At 46.2% G+C, this 24,627-nt stretch overlaps 1 protein-coding gene across 1 annotated transcript in view; it reads left to right on the top strand.

Annotated features, from left to right (window-relative positions):
• The first annotated feature begins 691 nt into the window (after positions 1–691).
• Positions 692–24,627, top strand: part of LOC128704178 (uncharacterized) — a 125,959-nt gene continuing 102,023 nt past the window's right edge. Inside the window, exon 1 of the mRNA XM_070099168.1 lies at positions 692–825. Within this exon, the coding sequence (XP_069955269.1) occupies positions 806–825 (20 nt within the window). The 5' untranslated portion in view covers positions 692–805. The remainder of the gene's footprint in view (positions 826–24,627) is intronic.

Genomic DNA, 24,627 nt, shown 5'->3' with positions numbered 1-24,627 from the left:
TACACTGAGAAATGTGTATCAGTGTATATACACTGAGAAATGTGTATCAGTGTATATACACTGAGAAATGTGTATCAGTGTATATACACTGAGAAATGTGTATCAGTGTATATACACTGAGAAATGTGTATCAGTGTATATACACTGAGAAATGTGTATCAGTGTATATACACTGAGAAATGTGTATCAGTGTATATACACTGAGAAATGTGTATCAGTGTATATACACTGAGAAATGTGTATCAGTGTATATACACTGAGAAATGTGTATCAGTGTATATACACTGAGAAATGTGTATCAGTGTATATACACTGAGAAATGTGTATCAGTGTATATACACTGAGAAATGTGTATCAGTGTATATACACTGAGAAATGTGTATCAGTGTATATACACTGAGAAATGTGTATCAGTGTATATACACTGAGAAATGTGTATCAGTGTACATACACTGAGAAATGTGTATCAGTGTATATACACTGAGAAATGTGTATCAGTGTACATACACTGAGAAATGTGTATCAGTGTATATATACAATAAAAGATGTATATCTCAGTTTATACACTGTATTCCGAGATGTGCATGTCTCAGTGTATATATATACACCAACACTTTAATATATTACAGATTCCAATACATCTGCTTGGTAAACAGGTGACATGCAACCTTAATGACCCTCCTGTAGTAGACAGGCTTCAAACCCCTGGTAGCGACGTTGACACACACTCCACCAGCAGGTGTGGAGGCAAGTGCTGCCTACACTCCGTCTGGCTAGCAATCTCCTAGTGTTACTCTTGGTCTAAATGATCTACCTATACACTATGTAAGTACAGTACTCTCTTTTTAAAGGCTGTATCTACTGTTCCCTCAAGGAAGGTTCCTTGTTGGTGTTGAAGGGCTCTTGAAGGTTCCTTGTTGTTGGTTAAGGGCTCTTGAAGGTTCCTTGTTGTTGGTGAAGGGCTCTTGGAGGTTCCTTGTTGTTGTTGAAGGGCTCTTGAAGGTTCCTTGTTGTTGTTGAAGGACTCTTGAAGGTTCCTTGTTGTTGTTGAAGGGCTCTTGAAGGTTCCTTGTTGTTGTTGAAGGGCTCTTGAAGGTTCCTTGTTGTTGTTGAAGGGCTCTTGAAGGTTCCTTGTTGTTGGTGAAGGACTCTTGAAGGTTCCTTGTTGTTGGTGAAGGGCTCTTGATTTAGGGAATTGGATCTGTGCTCCAGTTCCCCGAATTAAGCCTGAATGCCTTCCACATTCCCCCCCCTAGGCACTGTATAATCCTCCGGGTTTAGCGCTTCCCCCTTGATTATAATAATGTATCTACTGTACGTCTGTGTAGTACGTCAGAACACGTCAGTGAAAACAATTTCTTTGTAAATTGGCGGGGTTGTTTGCTCTTTTACACTTGTGTAAGTGTATTGGCGATGCCGGGACGGAACAGTGTAGAGGTGTGTATATATATACGTATCTCGTGGTGTTTGTGCACTTGGATGTGTATAAAGGTGTATTATTTGTGAGGTATATCTAATGTGTTCAGTGACCCTCGTACAGTAGTTAGGTCGTAGCAGTAATCACAGATACGTAGGTTCACGCTATGTATACTGGTGTGTACTCGCCTAATTGTAGTTGCAGGGGTCGAGACTCGGCTCCTAGCCCCGCCTCTTCACTGAACGCTACTAGGTCCTCTCTCTCCCTGCTCCATGAGCTTTATCATACCTCGTCTTAAAGCTATGTATGGTTGCTGCCTCCACTACATCACTCGCCAGACTATTCCACTTCCTGACAACTCTATGACTGAAGAAATACTTCCTAACATCCCTGTGACTCATCTGAGTCTTCAACTTCCAAGAGTGACCCCTTGTTTCTGTGTCTCATCTCTGGAACATCTCGTCTCTACCTTGTCTATTCCACGCAGTATTTTGTAGGCCGTTATCATGTCTCCCCTAACCCTCCTGTCCTCCAGTGTCGTCAGGCCGATTCCCCTTAACCTTTTTTCATAGGACATTCCCCTTAGCTCTGGAACTAACCTTGTCGCAAACATTTGTACTTTCTCTAATTTCTTAACGTGTTTGACCCGGGGCGGGTTCCAAACAGGTGCTGCATACTCCAGTGTGGGCCTGACGTACACGGTGTACAGTGTCTTGAACGATTCCTTACCGAAGTATCGGAACGTTGTTCTCAGGTTCGCCAGACGCCCATATGCTGCAGCAGTTATCTGGTTGATGTGCGCTTCCGGAGACCTGCTCGGTGTTATACTTACCCTAAGATCTTTCTCCTCGAGTGAAGTTTGCAGTCTTTGGCCACCTAGCCTATACTCCGTCTGCGGTCTTCTTTGTTCTTACCCGATCTTTATGACTTTGCATTAGGCGGGGTTAAATTCGAGAAGCCAGTTGCTGGACCAGGTGTCCAGTCTGTCCAGGTCTCTTTGTAGTTCTACCTGATCCTCACCTGATTTAATTCTCAATTCTCATCTGTGAAAAGGGACACTTCAGAATATATCCCTTCCACCATGTCATTCACATATATCAAAAATAGCACTGGTCCTAGGACCGACCCCTGTGGGACCCCGCTCGTCACAGATGTCCACTGTGATTCCTCATCACTGTGTGTGTGTGTGTGTGTACACTCGCCTAGTACTCGCCTAGTTGAGGTTGCAGGGGTCGAGTCCAAGCTCCTGGCACCGCCTCTTCACTGGTCGCTACTAGGTCACTCACCGTGAGCTTTACCATACCTCTGCTTAAAGCTATGTATAGATCCTGCCTCCACTACATAGCTTCTCAAACTATTCCACTTCCTGACTACTCTGTGGCTGAAGAAATACTTCCTAACATCCCTGTAATTCATCTGTCTTCAACTTCCAACTGTATCCCCTTCTTGCTGTGTCCCATCTCTGGAACATCCTGTCTTTGTTCACCTTGTCAATTCCTCTCAGTATTTTGTATGTCGTTATCATGTCCCCCCTATCTCTCCTGTCCTCCAGTGTCGTCAGGTTGATTTCCCTTAACCTCTCCTCATAGGACATACCTCTTAGCTCTGGGACTAATCTTGTTGCAAACCTTTGCACTCTCTCTAGTTTCTTTACGTGCTTGGCTAGGTGTGGGTTCCAAACTGGTGCCGCATACTCCAATATGAGCCTAACGTACACTGTCTGTCTGTGTCTGTCTGTGTCTGTCTGTGTCTGTCTGTGTCTGTCTGTGTCTGTCTGTGTCTGTCTGTGTCTGTGTGTGTGTCTGTGTGTGTGTCTGTGTGTGTGTCTGTGTGTGTGTCTGTGTGTGTGTCTGTGTGTGTGTCTGTGTGTCTGTGTGTGTCTGTGTGTGTGTGTCTGTGTGTGTGTGTCTGTGTGTGTGTGTCTGTGTGTGTGTGTCTGTGTGTGTGTGTGTCTGTGTGTGTGTGTCTGTGTGTGTGTCTGTCTGTGTGTCTGTCTGTGTGTGTGTGTGTCTGTGTGTGTCTGTCTGTGTCTGTCTGTGTCTGTGTCTGTCTGTGTGTCTGTCTGTCTGTGTGTCTGTCTGTCTGTGTGTGTGTCTGTGTGTGTGTGTCTGTGTGTGTGTGTCTGTGTGTGTGTGTGTCTGTGTGTGTGTGTGTCTGTGTGTGTGTGTCTGTGTGTGTGTGTGTCTGTGTGTGTGTGTGTCTGTGTGTGTGTGTGTCTGTGTGTGTGTGTGTCTGTGTGTGTGTGTCTGTGTGTGTGTGTGTGTGTGTCTGTGTGTGTGTGTCTGTGTGTGTGTCTGTGTGTGTGTGTCTGTGTGTGTGTGTCTGTGTGTGTGTGTGTGTGTCTGTGTGTGTGTGTGTCTGTGTGTGTGTGTGTGTCTGTGTGTGTGTGTCTGTGTGTGTGTCTGTCTGTGTCTGTCTGTCTGTGTCTGTGTGTCTGTGTGTACGTACATACACTGGGATGTACATGTGTGTCTAGAATATTTAACTTAATAAATGGTTATTAAAATCTTCCAATATAGTACGAAGGTAAATTAAAAACATTAAGGATCCTAAACTCTCTCTTACGTTAACCTAAACTCAACAAACGCCACAGTTATATACATAAATGTGTAATATTAGCGAGCAAACGATACAAGATGCAAAACAACCACGGGGGGGGAGTTGAATGATAGCTCTAGGCCTTTCGTGTTGCAATCAACACATTAGGAGCTTGCAATATTCCAGAAATAAGTAGGAAGTCCAAGCATAACTTTCTCTTAACAAATCTGCTTCAACTTCCTACCCATTTCTGCAATAATGCAAGCACCTGATGCGTTGATTGCAACACGAAAGGCCTAGAGCTATCATTTAATTCCCCCTATGGTTGCTTTGCATACATAAATGTGTACATACATCAATAACTTGCATATAGTGAACCTGTGTCAGTGCTCAACCCACATGGAGACAAATTGATATGTATATTTCGATCCTCTTCTGAGACCCTCTTCAGCAGATATATAAAAACAAGAACAGAAAGCGAAGGTCGCACCTCACTCCATGTTTATACCCGTTTTTAATGTCCAATTTATATATTAAATTCTTTATTAATATACATTTAGAGGTTTTAATGACAGTTTTGATGACTGGTCATTGTAATCCAGTCGAGGTAAAAGGCTTTAATTTTGGAGGTAGAGTATTGGAACCCCTTTCCAACCTTATCTAACACTACATTTAATAGCATTTAGTTATGGGTTATCACGTAATCAGGAGCAATGTTGAAAATTAAGACGTGTATAACGTTTCGCCCACACGGTAAGTTTATTCAGTCATATACAGAGTGTTATGAATGTTGGTAGTGAGTAATGTGAACGAGCAAGGCAGAGTGTTATGGCCGTAATTAGGGAGAGAGTTGAAAGTTGCACAATATTGGCTAATGTGGTGGGTGGAAGTGTGGAGGGGGAATGTGCAGAGAAATTGATGATGGAATCTGTTGTAAAGATGGAAGATAGTGTCTCAAGTACGGGAGAATAACGAGGGGTTGCGAAGGCGACCTTGACGGGACCCAGGGAATGACCAGGGGCGTGGTGACGACCTTTTCCAGGGTGCAGGAGGATGATAGCGTTCTCAATGGTAATCGAAGGTATATATCTGAGTGTATCCCCTTCGTATATGCCACCTAGTTTATTCCCCTATTGTAAGGCTGGTGTACTGTGAACCTTGTACATTCCTTAATTAGTACATTAATCGGTTAAGAGGGAAAGTAAGACTTGTATGTACTGTCATGTATGTTCTCACATACATACGTATACTCCCCTATTTGTGGTTGCAAGGGTCGATACATAGCTCCTGGCCCCACCTCTTCACTGCTACTAGGTCCTCTCTCTCCCTGCTCCATTAGCTTCATCATACCTCGTCTTAAAACTGTATGGTTCCTGCCTCCGTTACATCAATTGCCAGACTATTCCACTTCCTGACAACTCTATGACTAAAGAAATACCTCCTAACATCTCTTGACGTGTTATAATACACATGGATACTCCGGCATGTATACACACACACACGCACACACATAGAAAATGACGTAGTGGAGGCAGGAACCATACACAGTTTTAAGACGAGGTTTGATAAAGCTCATGGAGCGGGGAGAGAGAGGGCCTAGTAGCAACCGGTGAAGAGGCGGGGCCAGGAGCTAGGACTCGACCCCTGCAACCACAAATAGGAGAGTACAAATAGGTGAGTACACGCGCGCGCGCGGACCGTACAGTCATCTACCCCGCAAACATGACTTACACAAACCAGTTTTTCACTGCAGACTTGAGTCGGTTTTTTCTCCAGTAGCCCAGACCAGTTTTTAGGGAGGTCAAGACTGGGTTTTGACTTGGGTCAGCCGGTCACTCTCGCTCTGAAAAATCTGACACACGACTCGCCCGCTAATATTCCGTATGGTATACGAGCGCATTTCTCACCGTATATTCCGCCATGATGGTTACCCATGCGGATTTAGCGTTTAATGCTTAATAGAATAATTTTCTGAATATGGTTTAGAAAAATCTTTGGGGGGGGGGCGGGATTTGCATGTATTTTTAGTATTGGTACGTATTTTTTGTGTATTGGTACGTATTTTTGTATGCATTGGTACGTATTTTTTGTATGCATTGGTACGTATTTTTTGTATGCATTGGTACGTATTTTTGTATGCATTGGTACGTATTTTTGTATGCATTGGTACGTATTTTTGTATGCATTGGTACGTATTTTTTGTATGCATTGGTACGTATTTTTTGTATGCAATGGCAGTATTTTTTGTATGCAATGGTACGTATTTTTGTATGCAATGGTACGTATTTTTTGTATGCAATGGTACGTATTTTTTGTATGCAATGGTACGTATTTTTTGTATGCAATGGCAGTATTTTTTGTATGCAATGGTACGTATTTTTGTATGCAATGGTACGTATTTTTTGTATGCATTGGTACGTATTTTTTGTATGCAATGGCAGTATTTTTTGTATGCAATGGTACGTATTTTTGTATGCAATGGTACGTATTTTTTGTATGCAATGGCAGTATTTTTTGTATGCAATGGTACGTATTTTTGTATGCAATGGTACGTATTTTTTGTATGCATTGGTACGTATTTTTTGTATGCAATGGCAGTATTTTTTGTATGCAATGGTACGTATTTTTGTATGCAATGGTACGTATTTTTGTATGCAATGGTACGGATTTTTTGTATGCATTGGTACGTATTTTTGTATGCATTGGTACGCATTTTTGTATGCATTGGTACGTATTTTTGTATGCATTGGTACGTATTTTTGTATGCATTGGTACGTATATTTGTATGCAATGGCACGTATTTTTTGTATGCAATGGTACGTATTTTTTGTATGCAATGGCAGTATTTTTTGTATGCAATGGTACGTATTTTTGCATGCAATGGCACGTATTTTTTGCATGCAATGGCACGTATTTTTTGTATGCATTGGTACGTATTTTTGTATGCAATGGGACGTATTTTTTGCATGTATAGGAACCTTCGACCCAATATTCTACATCAGAGAAAATCAATTAAACGAGAAACGGAACCTTGTATTGGAACAATAAAATAGAACTTTGTAAAATAATTAAGAATAAGTTCTCCCGTGAACGTGTTTATACTTGTGAAGTTTTTTGTTAATAACTTAGTAAATAACTAAGGTAATTGTGTAAATAACTTAACACTGTAGATGTTGACCAGCAACACTGCACTGTAGATGTTGACCAGCAACACTGCACTGTAGATGTTGACCAGCAACACTGCACTGTAGATGTTGACCAGCAACACTGCACTGTAGATGTTGACCAGCAACACTGCACTGTGGATGTTGACCAGCAACACTGCACTGTAGATGTTGACCAGCAACACTACACTGTAGATGTTGACCAGCAACACTGCACTGTAGATGTTGACCAGCAACACTACACTGTAGATGTTGACCAGCAACACTGCACTGTAGATGTTGACCAGCAACACTGCACTGTAGATGTTGACCAGCAACACTGCACTGTGGATGTTGACCAGCAACACTGCACTGTGGATGTTGACCAGCAACACTGCACTGTGGATGTTGACCAGCAACACTGCACTGTGGATGTTGACCAGCAACACTACACTGTAGATGTTGACCAGCAACACTGCACTGTAGATGTTGACCAGCAACACTACACTGTAGATGTTGACCAGCAACACTGCACTGTAGATGTTGACCAGCAACACTGCACTGTAGATGTTGACCAGCAACACTGCACTGTGGATGTTGACCAGCAACACTGCACTGTGGATGTTGACCAGCAACACTGCACTGTGGATGTTGACCAGCAACACTACACTGTAGATGTTGACCAGCAACACTGCACTGTAGATGTTGACCAGCAACACTGCACTGTAGATGTTGACCAGCAACACTGCACTGTAGATGTTGACCAGCAACACTGCACTGTGGATTCTGACCAGCAACACTGCACTGTGGATGTTGACCAGCTACACACAGCAACACTACACTGTAGATGCTGACCAGCAACACACAGCAACACTACACTGTAGATGTTGACCAGCAACACTACACTGTGGATGTTGACCAGCAACACTACACTGTAGATGCTGACCAGCAACACTGCACTGTGGATGTTGACCAGCAACACTGCACTGTGGATGTTGACCAGCAACACTGCACTGTGGATTCTGACCAGCAACACTGCACTGTGGATTCTGACCAGCAACACTGCACTGTGGATGTTGACCAGCAACACTGCACTGTAGATGTTGACCAGCAACACTGCACTGTGGATGTTGACCAGCAACACTGCACTGTAGATGTTGACCAGCAACACTGCACTGTAGATGTTGACCAGCAACACTGCACTGTGGATTCTGACCAGCAACACTGCACTGTGGATGTTGACCAGCTACACACAGCAACACTACACTGTAGATGCTGACCAGCAACACACAGCAACACTACACTGTAGATGCTGACCAGCAACACACAGCAACACTACACTGTAGATGCTGACCAGCAACACACAGCAACACTACACTGTAGATGCTGACCAGCAACACACAGCAACACTACACTGTAGATGCTGACCAGCAACACACAGCAACACTACACTGTAGATGCTGACCAGCAACACACAGCAACACTACACTGTAGATGCTGACCAGCAACACACAGCAACACTACACTGTAGATGCTGACCAGCAACACTGCACTGTGGATTCTGACCAGCAACACTACACTGTGGATTCTGACCAGCAACACTACACTGTAGATTCTGACCAGCAACACTGCACTGTGGATTCTGACCAGCAACACTGCACTGTGGATGCTGACCAGCAACACACAGTAACACTACACTGTAGATGCTGACCAGCAACACACAGCAACACTACACTGTAGATGTTGACCAGCAACACACAGCAACACTACACTGTAGATGTTGACCAGCAACACACAGCAACACTACACTGTAGATGTTGACCAGCAACACTACACTGTAGATGCTGACCAGCAACACTGCACTGTAGATGTTGACCAGCAACACTACACTGTAGATGTTGACCAGCAACACTACACTGTAGATGCTGACCAGCAACACTACACTGTAGATGTTGACCAGCAACACTACACTGTAGATGTTGACCAGCAACACTACACTGTAGATGTTGACCAGCAACACTACACTGTAGATGTTGACCAGCAACACTACACTGTAGATGTTGACCAGCAACACTACACTGTAGATGTTGACCAGCAACACTACACTGTAGATGCTGACCAGCAACACTACACTGTAGATGTTGACCAGCAACACTACACTGTAGATGTTGACCAGCAACACTACACTGTAGATGCTGACCAGCAACACACAGTAACACTACACTGTAGATGTTGACCAGCAACACACAGCAACACTTCACTGTAGATGCTGACCAGCAACACTACACTGTAGATGCTGACCAGCAACACACAGCAACACTACACTGTAGATGTTGACCAGCAACACACAGCAACACTACACTGTAGATGCTGACCAGCAACACACAGCAACACTACACTGTAGATGCTGACCAGCAACACACAGCAACACTACACTGTAGATGCTGACCAGCAACACACAGCAACACTACACTGTAGATGCTGACCAGCAACACTGCACTGTGGATTCTGACCAGCAACACTGCACTGTGGATTCTGACCAGCAACACTACACTGTAGATTCTGACCAGCAACACTACACTGTGGATTCTGACCAGCAACACTACATTGTAGATTCTGACCAGCAACACTGCACTGTGGATTCTGACCAGCAACACTGCACTGTGGATGCTGACCAGCAACACTACACTGTAGATTCTGACCAGCAACACTACACTGTAGATGCTGACCAGCAACACACAGCAACACTACACTGTAGAGATTTAAATATTCTTTTGTTTACTGAGGTTCGTTTATGACTTCACTCGCGTATAACAAAATACGCAAGTGTTTCTTTTAGTGCACTTAACGAGCACCTCCCGGGGCGTAACGAGCACCTCCCGGGGCGTAACGAGCACCTCCCGGGGCGTAACGAGCACCTCCCGGGGCGTAACGAGCACCTCCCGGGGCGTAACGAGCACCTCCCGGGGCGTAACGAGCACCTCCCGGGGCGTAACGAGCACCTCCCGGGGCGTAACGAGCACCTCCCGGGGCGTAACGAGCACCTCCCGGGGCGTAACGAGCACCTCCCGGGGCGTAACGAGCACCTCCCGGGGTATAACGAACACCTCCCGGGATATAGCGGACACCTCCCGGGATATAGCGGACACCTCCCGGGATATAGCGGACACCTCCCGGGATATAGCGGACACCTCCCGGGATATAGCGGACACCTCCCGGGATATAGCGGACACCTCCCGGGATATAGCGGACACCTCCCGGGGTATAACGAACACCTCCCGGGGCTTAACAAACACCTCCCGGGGTATAACGAACACCTCCCGGGGTATAACGAACACCTCCCGGGGTATAACGAACACCTCCCGGGGTATAACGGACACCTCCCGGGGTATAACGGACACCTCCCGGGGTATAACGGACACCTCCCGGGGTATAACGGACACCTCCCGGGACGTAACGAACACCTCCCGGGACGTAACGAACACCTCGCGGGGCTTAACGAACACCTCGCGGGGCTTAACGAACACCTCCCGGGGCGTAACGAACACCTCCCGGGGTTTTCGAAAATAATTCACCGTAGCGCAAACGTACGCTCTCGTCTGTGTTTACGTTGGGAATATGACAACTGTTTGAGGTGTGTTGCTGCCGGTGAGGGGCTCTTGATCCATGGAGCTTGACTTATCTTCCCTTGACTCGAACCTTTCAAGGTTTTAGTCTAACCCTTGATTAAATATCCATCCTCAGGTAACCTAGGCCTCTTAAAATTGACATTTTGTCAGATATAATGAATGTGATGCCTAAACATCGTATGTAATTTAAAGTCTTTAGCAAGCATAGATGTTTATATATGCAAATCATGTCTATGTAAATGTGCCTATGCAAAAAAAAGTGGGAAAAAATGGTGAAATTCCAAGTGCTTTCGTGAGTTCTCGTGATTTTTTCGTGAAAAGTCACGAAATTGTGGTTTTGTTAATTGTGACATCACCTGTTTACTGTTAATGTGACATCACCTGTTTACTGTTAATGTGACATCACCTGTTTACTGTTAATGTGACATCACCTGTTTACTGTTAATGTGACATCACCTGTTTACTGTTAATGTGACACCACCTGTTTACTGTTAATGTGACACCACCTGTTTACTGTTATTGTGACATCACCTGTTTACTGTTAATGTGACATCACCTGTTTACTGTTAATGTGACATCACCTGTTTACTGTTAATGTGACATCACCTGTTTACTGTTAATGTGACATCACCTGTTTACTGTTATTGTGATGCCTCCTGTTCACTGTAATTGCACAAATATGCTTTTGGAAGAAATCAGTCATCACGTAATTGCAAATTACTGAAAATAGGAAAAAACACCTGCGCTTTCATGTACTTACACATCTTTAGAGGATAACTGATCAGGTGTTTTTTCCCTATGTTCACTGTGGTAATTTTTTACAAATATGCCTATATGTATGTCCACAGCAGGATTTGAACCTGCACACACACACTAAGTACACGGTACTTTCACCACTTAGCCAGATCCCAGATCTGACAGAATGGCGAAAACACTAGGTACTTTCATAGACTGTGCAGGTTCGAATCCTGCTGTGCTCTGAGAGATAATGTTTATTAAAATCCCTCCCCTTTTGCGAATTGATCAAATATACTTATGTAAGACTGACAGATTCATCCGTTCACGAATTCTATCTCTCGGTCGTAACATCTGATCTCCGAACATGAAATATTTCGCGGATACGAACCCTGCATCATCACCTGGCCTTTTTCTCCCTGCCAGAAGGTAATCTCGGCGGGTAAAAGTAATTGTACACGCCATAAGGCTTTACTAAAGTGTTTGGTCATGAGTCCTCAATCTATCGGTGTATCACTGTCGTTGAGCGCTGGTATGTTGAGTAATCTGGCCAGATAGACTCGTTAAGCAGATGGACAGGGTTTGAGGGGGGGAAATGTGGAGTGGGGAGGACCCCTTAGTCTTTGTACGTGTGAGCTGTGGGTGTACAATGTGTACATGGTTGTATTGTGTACATTATCAACACGTGGGTGTACAGTGTGTGTACATTATCAACACGTGGGTGTACAGTGTGTGTACATTATCAACACGTGGGTGTACAGTGTGTGTACATTATCAACACGTGGGTGTACAGTGTGTGTACATTATCAACACGTGGGTGTACAATGTGTGTACATGGTTGTATTGTGTCCAGTACCGACAAGTAGGTGTACAATGTGTACCTGGGTGTGGTATCGTGTACAGTGCCAGGGTAGTACACGTGTGCAGCTGTTCTGATACCTGGCCAGAGGTATTGCTCGTTCAGCAGGCTTCATCAGTCGAAATGCAGAGCACACAACACAAGTGGAGATGTTAGAGAGGGTCGGTCTTTTAGATCTGTGTGTGGGGGGACGGGGTTGCAAATTCTTGTGGGTTTCTATGGTAGAGCTCTAGTTCCTGGGTCCCAGTTAGCCTTTAGTAGTTGTAGTCTCCTGGATACTTGTATAATAACAGGTAGACGAGGTGACTTTCACAGGTTTGTCGGTCAATTAACCAGTTCACAACCTTTACGCTGTTAAATACTTGGTTGTCTTAGTCACATCTCGTGTCCAGTTACCGTCCGTGACCTATTTTTTCGGTGTCTCTACAGTCATATTACATCAAATATCCACCATGCCCATGACTGCAAGTATTTTGTAGGTAGTGGTCATGTCTCTCCTGAACTTTTCACTTGCCACTGACGCGAGGTTAATTTCTGAAGAATACAGGATACAACTTATACAGACCATAGCTCACATCAGTTATATAGTGTATAGAAAGCCCCTTGTTAGGTAGAGCATTTCGGGTAAGTTAGGTTAATTTTGTCCCCAGGATGCGACCCACACCAGTCCACTAACACCCAGGTACCTATTTAACTGCTAAATGAACAGGGACAGCAGGTGTGTTATGGAAGCACCTAATGTTTCTACCCGTACCAGGGGTCCATACATTCCTCTGTATTGGACTGATGAAGCTTCTGGTGGGCGAAACGTTTCCAGAATAAAGATACCCAAATATTGCACAATTGTGTAATATATCCAGTTATCTAACTTTGTAATTAACGCCCCTGAGGGACGTAAGGCTCTTCTAGTAGTTTGTGTACATCTTAGAAATAGATGTGGAATGGCAGGAATGATTGTAACGAAAATTATTTTCGTCACTGAAAATGCTTCCCCTCACCACCGTGCCCCGCCTCGACTGCCCCGCCTCGACTGCCCCAACCAGACTGACTGTCGTATAGGACAGGCTTCATGATGGACCCTGAAGAGGAGATGACAGACCTGGCACATGTTGACTGTGTTGTCCAGCTTGTATGTTCCTCGTGGCTATTGTCGTCACAGAGATGTTAATTATCTGATTTCTCCTTGAGCGAAATTAGCAGTTTCCCGCCTCTCTCTCTCTCTCTCTCTCTCTCTCTCTCTCTCTCTCTCTCTCTCTCTCTCTCTCTCTCTCTCTCTCTCTCTCTCTCTCTCTCTCTCTCTCTCTCTCTCTCTCTCTCTCTCTCTCTCTCTCTCTCTCTCTCTCTCTCTCTCTCTCTCTCTCTCTCTCTGTTCCCTTTCTATTCTTTATCTCGTCTCTGCCCCTTACCGTCGTCATTTTATTTGTAAGACAGGATAGCATTGCACTGTTAGCGTTGATCTATGGCCTCGAGATGTCCCTGAATCCTAGAGATGCTGTTGCTGTGGTGGCCCTCGGGGGGGGGTCCTGGACCCCAGGGATGCTGTTGCTGTGGTGGCTATCAGGGTGGTCCAGGACCCCATGGATGCTGTTGCTATGGTGGCCCTCAGGGGGGTCCTGGACCCCATGGATGCTGTTGCTGTGGTGGCTATCAGGGTGGTCCAGGACCCCAGGGATGCTGTTACTCCATCCACTGATCTCTGACGAGCTGTAACTATACACGCCGATGCTTTAACAAATCTGCACACACCAAGTGTGTGCTTCTACTCTATTCAGTATAACTACACAGTGTGGAACACATTCTAGCCGAGTTTCCCCTGTCATTGCATCATAGAGGATGGGGCATGAACAACTAGATACCACACATCTGTATAAACAATATGCTAAAACAAAAGAACATCAACTACGACAGCTTCAAAGGTTTCCTCTAACGAGAACACGATAAATTATACATAGGAAACAGAGAGACAGGAGAGTGTTAGAGGACTAGCAGTATATATATCGAACATTAAAATGGTATAAAATACCGACAGGTTGTTAGGTAAGATACAGCAATAGTTAGTAGCCACATGAATGTTTGCTTACACAGCTTTCACATACAGAAAGTGATAGCAGAAGATACTTGAAGATCGATGTGGTAGTCATCAAACCCTGTGAGGAATGTTCAGTCTGGAGAAGATACTTGCTCCTACCATGGAACAATGCTTCTTCCAGACTGAGGGACTGACCACCTCAAAACTTTAAGGGTGATGGACTGATTACATCGTCTTCAACATCTTCTGCTTCTATCAACTTTTCTGTACTTGACTGAAGAAGCCTACTGTGTAGGCGAAACGTTTCATAATAAAGATACCTAACTGTTGCATATGTGTCTTACCTAACAGTATATATATCACTAGATATCCTCTCATTGTATGCCCCCGCACACTAGAGATGTAGATAGGGAAGAAGTTGTAATCATAGCGAGGTTACAAATGTATGAAAATACAAGTGAAAATGGATAAATGGCTTGATAAAGCTCCTGGAGAGCGAAACGTTGCCACAATAAATTGTCACATTAGTTGCACTTGTGTCCTTTTAATTTACATATTGTCGGTAATTCTACCAACTTTATTACAGTAGTCGTTTTGATAAGGACCTGCCTCGCATGGGCCAGTAGGCCTTCTGCAGTGTTCCTCCATTCTTATGTTCTTATAAAACGCCTGTGCTTTTACACCAGAGGAATTAGTTTCCTCTGGAGGTAGGTAGGTTGTGCGTGTGTATATGTATATATACATGTATCTGGCAGATTAATATTAGTGTCTTGTGACCAGCTGCAGGTGGCTGTAGACCATCTGTGAGAGACGCATCGGCCGCCACTTTCCCACCTGGACCAAGTTGGCTGGCAACTTAAACCTGGACCAAGTTGGCTGGCAACTTAAATCTTCCTTCAAAATTAAAAAACAAAATCAATTTTTACTTGTTTGTGTAGTATAAAAACTGCAGTTTATATGTAAATAAGGAACTGTTAAGCACAAGCCAAAGTCACTATTATCCTTGAGTACTTCTGGCCAGCTATTATCCTTGAGTACTTCTGGCCAGCTATTATCCTTGAGTACTTCTGGCCAACTATTATCCTTGAGTACTTCTGGCCAGCTATTATCCTTGAGTACTTCTGGCCAACTATTATCCTTGAGTACTTCTGGCCAACTATTATCCTTGAGTACTTCTGGCCAACTATTATCCTTGAGTACTTCTGGCCAGCTATTATCCTTGAGTACTTCTGGCCAGCTATTATCCTTGAGTACTTCTGGCCAACTATTATCCTTGCTATATATCCTTATTATCCTTGAGTACTTCTGGCCAACTATTATCCTTGAGTACTTCTGGCCAACTATTATCCTTGAGTACTTCTGGCCAACTATTATCCTTGAGTACTTCTGGCCATCTATTCTCCTTGAGTACTTCTGGCCAACTCCTTTCAGCGTGTTGCGTTGTGAACGTGTTTGTGTCTTGTCAAGATTCACCTGACTCTCCACCTGGAGGAGCTGCACCTGGGCTACCCTCAGGGTACGTTCCTTGATGCTGGTGAGAGGCTCTTGATCTGGAGAATTGGGTCTGTGCTCTAATTCCCTGAATTAAGCATCAATGCCTTCTATCCCCCCCCCATCATAGACACTGTACAATCCCTAAGAGTTTAAAGGTTCCCTAGTAAAAACTGCACCTAGGGTACAGGGTATATACATTCGTATATCAGTGGTATATAATACGGACAAGATGAATTAGATAGGTCTGCCTCCTCTGGTTATATTTACTCGCTCTACAGGCTGTAGAGATACATACAGGTCTAGGGTATCCTCTGTCCCGTAGCTCGGTTGGTGGCGCACTCGGTTCATACACTAACGTTCGTGGTTCGATCCCCGGCACGATTGGAAACATTAAGGCGTGTTTCATTAAGATACCTGCTGCCTCTGTAAGTAGATACCTGGACGTTAGCAGAGTGATGTGCGTCGCATCCTGGGGACAAAATTAACCCAAGTTGCGGGAAATTCTCTGCATAACCAGGAGTTTTCTTCTTAGTATGTCACTGATACCAGCTAGGTACAAGTTGTATAAAGATTATATTAATACCTGGGCTATTTCCCACCAATGCAGGGTGACCTGAAGAAGGAACTTTGATCGTCATTCACTCCATCACTGTCTTGGCAGAGGCATCCCTGCCAAGCCTGGATGTATGAAGGGAGTGTTAAGTTCCCTGCATGAGATATCATCATGCGGACTCTCCCTGTCCTCGGAAAGTGCCAAAGTTGTGTCACTAGGTTGTGGATAGTAGATGAATGGTCCAGAGAACAGACATGTCGGTTCTCTGAACCATTCATCTACAATCTTGTCAGACACTGTAACTTCTTGGGATCTTAACACTTGGGAATTCTTCGCTTGCCTAACCCTTGGGCACGACCTACTTCCACATTGGACAAATGTGACACCACCTGCAACTGCTGTACCTCTCCTGCCATACGGTTTATAAGCTGCTTCTCCGTTCATATGCCGTATTCTATTCAAGATTGATGGACTGACCACATCGACTCAAGGTTGAGGGACTGATCACCTCATTCTCCTCCTGTTCTTCAAGTTTCTCCTTTATATGGACTGATGAAGCCACTTTGTGGCGAAACGTTTCCTCAATAAAGATACCCAAGAGTTGCACATGTTTAATTTAACAACAGGTTGTGGATAGACTACAGAGCTGTGTTCTGACGAGTTTCCTAATTTCGTGGAGCATTCTTGATTAAGGTTCTAGAATCAGTGTTATTGTTGATAGATCAGAGAGAGAGGAGATAATGGTTTCTTGGTGCTTGTTGAGTGATGGTACTGCAGTTACTAGGAGTCCCCTGTGATTACCTGGCAGGTAAATGCCATCCTTACTGCTCTGTTGAGGGATGGTACTGCAGTTACCAGGAGTCCCCTGTGATTACCTGGCAGGTAAATGCCATCCTTACTGCTCTGTTGAGGGATGGTACTGCAGTTACTAGGAGTCAACGTGATTACCTGGCAGGTAAATGCCATCCTTACTGCTCTGTCCCATACCTGCTGCACGACCTTGTGTTTGGGACTCCCCGTGCGCTCTTGTTCCTGGCTCGATACATTACTGTACCCGGGAGAGGGAACACCATAGCCACACATGACAGGAACACTTGGATTATCATAAGCGCTAAACCCACAAGGGTTATACATCTACAACACTTGGTGAACTGTCGACTCCCGTCAAAGGAACGGATACCGAGGTAAACTGTTGTTGGAGGCTTTCTTTGCCTAGCCATATTTTATATGTGAAGACAGGGTGATTCGAAAAAAGAAAACACTTCTATCATCATTCACTCCATCACTGTCTTTCCAGAGGCGTGCTTACATTGCAGTTAAAAACTACGACAGAGAAATTATTCGTATTGACGCCTACCTCTTGACTTACCTGGTTACAATGTAACCATTGGAAAGGGGGCGGGAGGTGGACAGTTGTACTGACTAGCAATAAGGCACACAGGGTGGGTAATTTATTGCAATTTATTGTAACCTTTCTACAATTGTCCTACGAGAGAATTCTAGATTGAGCTGGGCAGGTGAATAGCTCCGTCCCTCATCGTAATTAGCGGACCGAGGCTCTGGCTTTCACCTTCCCATTCACCGAATAACCTGCACAAATATATATTGAGGATCTAGGGACCTTCATGTCACCCAGTGTCTGCTGCTGCTGACACGTGAGACACTGCTGACTATGACCAGCATTAACTTCGCTCTCAGCTGTAGTGTGGCTCAAGTTATGGGTTTTATAATCACCGGGATGCCTGGAGGGACCTCGGGGATGTTATATTATTCACTAGTGAACCGTTTGTGCATAGGATAATTCTTTAAGTGATTGTTAATTTTCCCTGGGTTAATATTTTTGTCACGTGCTTGTTAATTTCCTGGGTTAATATTTTTTTTTGTTAGCGTGTGTGTGGTTGAATTCGCCTTAAATACTAAAACGCCTTTATAGGTCAAAATGCTGTGTAAATCCTAACTTCTTTTTTCTTAATTTTCATTCTCTCCTTCACCCCCTCCCATACCTCCCCTTCCCACTGATCTCCCCTCCCCCAGCACCTCGTAGAAGAGAAAGGGGCGTGTAAATATTGCATTAGGATGGGGGAGGGAAGGTGCTTAGAAAACGGGAATCATTAGTGGGTATACTTAAATATGCCAAGGTTATTACTGCACGTGTCGCACACTAGATCCTGTTAGAGAGTGCTTGGATGTGTATTAGCGTCTTGGGGTTCGGTAATCATTGACAGGCAGCTACTAAGGTGTTTTACCTGTAATTACCGCTTGTGGTTACAGGGACGGACAGAGCTTCTCGCCTAGTGTCCAGTCTTGTGTTTACAGGGACGGACAGAGCCTCTCCCCCTAGTGTCCAGTCTTGTGTTTACAGGGACGGACAGAGCCTCTCCCCCTAGTGTCCAGTCTTGTGGTTACAGGGACGGACAGAGCCTCTCCCCTAGTGTCCAGTCTTGTGGTTACAGGGACGGACAGAGCCTCTCCCCCTAGTGTCCAGTCTTGTGGTTACAGGGACGGACAGAGCCTCTCCCCCTAGTGTCCAGTCTTGTGGTTACAGGGACGGACAGAGCCTCTCCCCTAGTGTCTTGTGGTTACAGGGACGGACAGAGCCTTTCCCCCTAGTGTCCAGTCTTGTGGTTACAGGGACGGACAGAGCCTCTCCCCTAGTGTCGTCTTGTGGTTACAGGGACGGACAGAGCCTCTCCCCCTAGTGTCCAGTCTTGTGGTTACAGGGACGGACAGAGCCTTTCCCCCTAGTGTCCAGTCTTGTGGTTACAGGGACGGACAGAGCCTTTCCCCCTAGTGTCGTCTTGTGGTTACAGGGACGGACAGAGCCTCTCCCCCTAGTGTCCAGTCTTGTGGTTACAGGGACGGACAGAGCCTTTCCCCCTAGTGTCCAGTCTTGTGGTTACAGGGACGGACAGAGCCTCTCCCCTAGTGTCGTCTTGTGGTTACAGGGACGGACAGTCTCTCTCCCCTAGTGTCCAGTCTTGTGGTTACAGGGACGGACAGAGCCTCTCCCCTAGTGTCCAGTCTTGTGGCATCAATGTATCACTTATCTTTCAACTCCACACAAGTTATCGTACTCGAGTACCCAGAGTTCATACCACTCTTCAACTACTCTGTAAATAAATACTTCCTGTACTCTATTTTGCACTTCTACCGCAGTTAACAATAGTTTCTTGTCCTTCCTTTTGTTACCTTAGCATTATTTTGGTCCTGTCAGTCTTCTCATTTCATGAATTTGTAAGTTGTATCTTGTGTATCGACCTACGGGGCCAAAATTATCATAACAGTACCACAGATTCATCCTGACCTCTCCTTTCTTTAAGCAAGGACATGTGTACAGGACGGGTTCACGGCGGGACGGGTTCACGGCGGGACGGGTTCACGGCGGGACGGGTTCACGGCGGGACGGGTTCACGGCGGGACGGGTTCACGGCGGGACGGGTTCACGCCGGGACGGGTTCACGCCGGGACGGGTTCACGGCGGGACGGGTTCACGGCGGGACGGGTTCACGGCGGGACGGGTTCACGGCGGGACGGGTTCACGCCGGGACGGGTTCACGGCGGGACGGGTTCACGGCGGGACGGGTTCACGGCGGGACGGGTTCACGGCGGGACGGGTTCACGCCGGGACGGGTTCACGCCGGGACGGGTTCACATACAGTTTCATTATTCTGTGACTGTTGGTATTGTGTTGGAACTCAGACCAAATATATTGTTCGGTATACGTCTGTATATATAAATATACTGGTTATACACAGAAGTATGTGTATGTATTGTGTATTCATGTGTGTATGCTGAGTATACTTCAAATTCTACTTTCGGTATTGTGTCCTTGACTTGTGGTATACGAGTGATATGCAGTAGACAGGCTTGAAACCTAATAAATCAACCAGCATAACATAATTAATTGCTTGAGAAATGTTATATTGCAAGTGATGTGCTGGTGTGTGTGTGATGTGCTGGTGTGTGTGTGTGATGTGCTGGTGTGTGTGTGTGATGTGCTGGTGTGTGTGTGATGTGCTGGTGTGTGTGTGATGTGCTGGTGTGTGTGTGATGTGCTGGTGTGTGTGATGTGCTGGTGTGTGTGATGTGCTGGTGTGTGTGATGTGCTGGTGTGTGTGATGTGCTGGTGTGTGTGTGTGATGTGCTGGTGTGTGTGTGTGATGTGCTGGTGTGTGTGTGATGTGCTGGTGTGTGTGTGATGTGCTGGTGTGTGTGTGATGTGCTGGTGTGTGTGTGATGTGCTGGTGTGTGTGTGATGTGCGTGTGATGTGCTGGTGTGTGTGTGATGTGCTGGTGTGTGTGTGATGTGCTGGTGTGTTTGTGTGATGTGCTGGTGTGTGTGTGTGATGTGCTGGTGTGTGTGTGTGATGTGCTGGTGTGTGTGATGTGCTGGTGTGTGTGATGTGCTGGTGTGTGTGATGTGCTGGTGTGTGTGTGTGATGTGCTGGTGTGTGTGTTATGTGCTGGTGTGTGTGTGATGTGCTGGTGTGTGTGTGTGATGTGCTGGTGTGTGTGTGTGATGTGCTGGTGTGTGTGTGTGATGTGCTGGTGTGTGTGTGTGATGTGCTGGTGTGTGTGTGTGATGTGCTGGTGTGTGTGTGTGATGTGCTGGTGTGTGTGTGTGATGTGCTGGTGTGTGTGTGTGATGTGCTGGTGTGTGTGTGTGATGTGCTGGTGTGTGTGTGTGATGTGCTGGTGTGTGTGATGTGCTGGTGTGTGTGTGTGTGATGTGCTGGTGTGTGTGTGATGTGCTGGTGTGTGTGATGTGCTGGTGTGTGTGTGTGTGATGTGCTGGTGTGTGTGTGTGTGATGTGCTGGTGTGTGTGTGTGTGATGTGCTGGTGTGTGTGTGTGATGTGCTGGTGTGTGTGTGTGATGTGCTGGTGTGTGTGTGTGATGTGCTGGTGTGTGTGTGTTGTGCTGGTGTGTGTGTGTGATGTGCTGGTGTGTGTGTGTGATGTGCTGGTGTGTGTGTGTGATGTGCTGGTGTGTGTGTGTTGTGCTGGTGTGTGTGTGTTGTGCTGGTGTGTGTGTGTTGTGCTGGTGTGTGTGTGATGTGCTGGTGTGTGTGTGTTGTGCTGGTGTGTGTGTGTGATGTGCTGGTGTGTGATGTGCTGGTGTGTGATGTGCTGGTGTGTGTGTGTGTTGTGCTGGTGTGTGTGTGTGTTGTGCTGGTGTGTGTGTGTGTTGTGCTGGTGTGTGTGTGTTGTGCTGGTGTGTGTGTGTGTTGTGCTGGTGTGTGTGTGTGTTGTGCTGGTGTGTGTGTGTGTTGTGCTGGTGTGTGTGTGTGATGTGCTGGTGTGTGATGTGCTGGTGTGTGATGTGCTGGTGTGTGATGTGCTGGTGTGTGATGTGCTGGTGTGTGATGTGGTGCGTGATGTGCTGGTGTGTGTGATGTACTGGTGTACTCGCCTAATTGTACTCGCCTAATTGTACTCGCCTAATTGTACTCGCCTAATTGTACTCGCCTAATTGTACTCACCTAATTGTACTCGCCTAATTGTACTCGCCTAATTGTACTCACCTAATTGTACTCACCTAATTGTACTCGCCTAATTGTGGTTGCAGGGGTCGAGACTCAGCTCCTGGCCCCGCCTCTTCACTGATCGCTACTGGATCCTCTCTGCTTCCTGAGCTTTGTCATACCTCTTCTTAAAACTATGTATGGTTCCTGCCTCCACTACTTCACTTGCTAGGCTATTCCACTTGCTGACAACTCTATGACTGAAGAAATACTTCCTAACGTCCCTGTGACTCGTCTGAGTCTTCAGCTTCCAGTTGTGACCCCTTGTCCCTGTGTCCCCTCTCTGGAACATCCTATCTCTGTCCACCTTGTCTATTCCCCGCAGTATCTTGTATGTCGTTATCATGTCTCCCCTGACCCTTCTGTCCTCCAGTGTCGTCAGTCCGATTTCCCTCAACCTTTCCTCGTACGACATTCCCCTGAGCTCTGGGACTAGCCTTGTTGCAAACCTTTGTACTTTCTCTAACTTCTTGACGTGCTTGACATGGTGTGGGTTCCAGACTGGTGCTGCATACTCCAGTATGGGCCTAACATACACAGTGTACAGTGTCTTGAACGATTCCTTATTAAGGTATCGGAACGCTATTCTCAGGTTTGCCAGGCGCCCGTATGCTGCAGCAGTTATTTGGTTGATGTGTGCCTCCGGTGATGTGCTCGGTGTTATGGTCACCCCAAGGTCTTTCTCCCTGAGTGAGGTCTGTAGTCTTTGTCCACGTAGCCTATACTCTGTTTGCGGTCTTCTTTGCCCCTCCCCAATCTTCATGACTTTGCATTTGGCTGGATTGAATTCGAGAAGCCAGTTACTGGACCACATGTCCAGCCTGTCCAGGTGTCTCTGCAGTCTTGCCTCGTCCTCATCCGATTTAATTCTTCTCATCAACTTCACATCATCTGCGAACAGGGACACTTCAGAGTCTATTCCTTCCATCATGTCGTTCACACATATCAAAAATAGCACTGGTCCTAGAACTGACCCCTTTGGGACCCCGCTCGTCACAGGCGCCCACTGTGATACCTCTTCACGTACCATAACTCGTTGCTGCCTCCCTGTCAAGTATTCCCTGATCCATTGCAGTGCCCTCCCTGTTACATGCGCCTGATCCTCCAGCTTCTGCACTAATCTCTTGTGGGGAACTGTGTCAAAGGCCTTCCTGCAGTCTAGGAAAACGCAATCTACCCACCCCTCTCTCTCGTGTCTTACTTCTGTTACCTTGTCATAAAACTCCAGGATGTTTGTGATACAAGATTTGCCTTCCATGAACCCATGCTGGTTTTCATTTATAATCTTGTTCCTTTCCAGGTGTTCGACCACTCTCCTCCTGATAATCTTCTCCATGACTTTGCACACAATACATGTCAGAGACACAGGTCTGTAGTTTAGTGCCTCGTTTCTGTTTCCTTTCTTAAATATGGGGACTACATTAGCTGTCTTCCATTTCTCAGGTAGTTGCCCAGTTTCAAGGGATGTGTTGAAGATTGTGGTTAGAGGCACGCACAGCATCTCTGCTCCTTCTCTAAGGACCCATGGGGAGATGTTATCCGGTCCCATCGTCTTTGAGGTGTGTGTGTGATGTGCTGGTGTGATGTGCTGGTGTGTGATGTGCTGGTGTGTGTGATGTGCTGGTGTGATGTGCTGGTGTGTGCTGGTGTGTGATGTGCTGGTGTGTAATGTGCTGGTGTGTAATGTGCTGGTGTGATGTGCTGGTGTGTGCTGGTGTGTGATGTGCTGGTGTGTAATGTGCTGGTGTGTAATGTGCTGGTGTGTAATGTGCTGGTGTGATGTGCTGGTGTGTGATGTGCTGGTGTGTAATGTGCTGGTGTGTGATGTGCTGGTGTGTAATGTGCTGGTGTGTGATGTGCTGGTGTGTAATGTGCTGGTGTGTGATGTGCTGGTGTGTGATGTGCTGGTGTGTGATGTGCTGGTGTGCGATGTGCTGGTGTGCGATGTGCTGGTGTGCGATGTGCTGGTGTGCGATGTGCTGGTGTGTGATGTGCTGGTGTGTGCTGGTGTGTAATGTGCTGGTGTGTGATGTGCTGTGTAATGTGCTGGTGTGTGATGTGCTGGTGTGTGATGTGCTGGTGTGTGATGTGCTGGTGTGTGATGTGCTGGTGTGTGACGTGCTGGTGTGTGACGTGCTGGTGTGTGACGTGCTGGTGTGTGACGTGCTGGTGTGTGACGTGCTGGTGTGTGATGTGCTGGTGTGTGATGTGCTGGTGTGTGATGTGCTGGTGTGCGATGTGCTGGTGTGTGCTGGTGTGTGATGTGCTGGTGTGTGATGTGCTGGTGTGCGATGTGCTGGTGTGTGCTGGTGTGTGATGTGCTGTTCTGTTATGTGCTGTTGTGTGATGTGCTGGTGTGCGATGTGCTGGTGTGTGCTGGTGTGATGTGCTGGTGTGTGATGTGCTGGTGTGCGATGTGCTGGTGTGTGATGTGTGTGATGTGCTGGTGTGTGATGTGCTGGTGTGTGATGTGCTGGTGTGTGATGTGCTGGTGTGTGATGTGCTGGTGTGTGATGTGCTGGTGTGTGATGTGCTGGTGTGTGCTGGTGTGTGATGTGCTGGTGTGTGATGTGCTGGTGTGTGATGTGCTGGTGTGCGATGTGCTGGTGTGCTGGTGTGTGATGTGCTGGTGTGTGATGTGCTGGTGTGTGATGTGCTGGTGTGTGATGTGCTGGTGTGCGATGTGCTGGTGTGTGCTGGTGTGTGA

The sequence above is a fragment of the Cherax quadricarinatus genome, chromosome 66 (genome assembly GCF_038502225.1).
Source record: "Cherax quadricarinatus isolate ZL_2023a chromosome 66, ASM3850222v1, whole genome shotgun sequence".
Taxonomy (NCBI): domain Eukaryota; kingdom Metazoa; phylum Arthropoda; class Malacostraca; order Decapoda; family Parastacidae; genus Cherax; species Cherax quadricarinatus.
The sequence above is the reverse complement of the archived record's forward strand: the minus strand, read 5'-3'. Positions and strand labels throughout refer to the sequence as shown.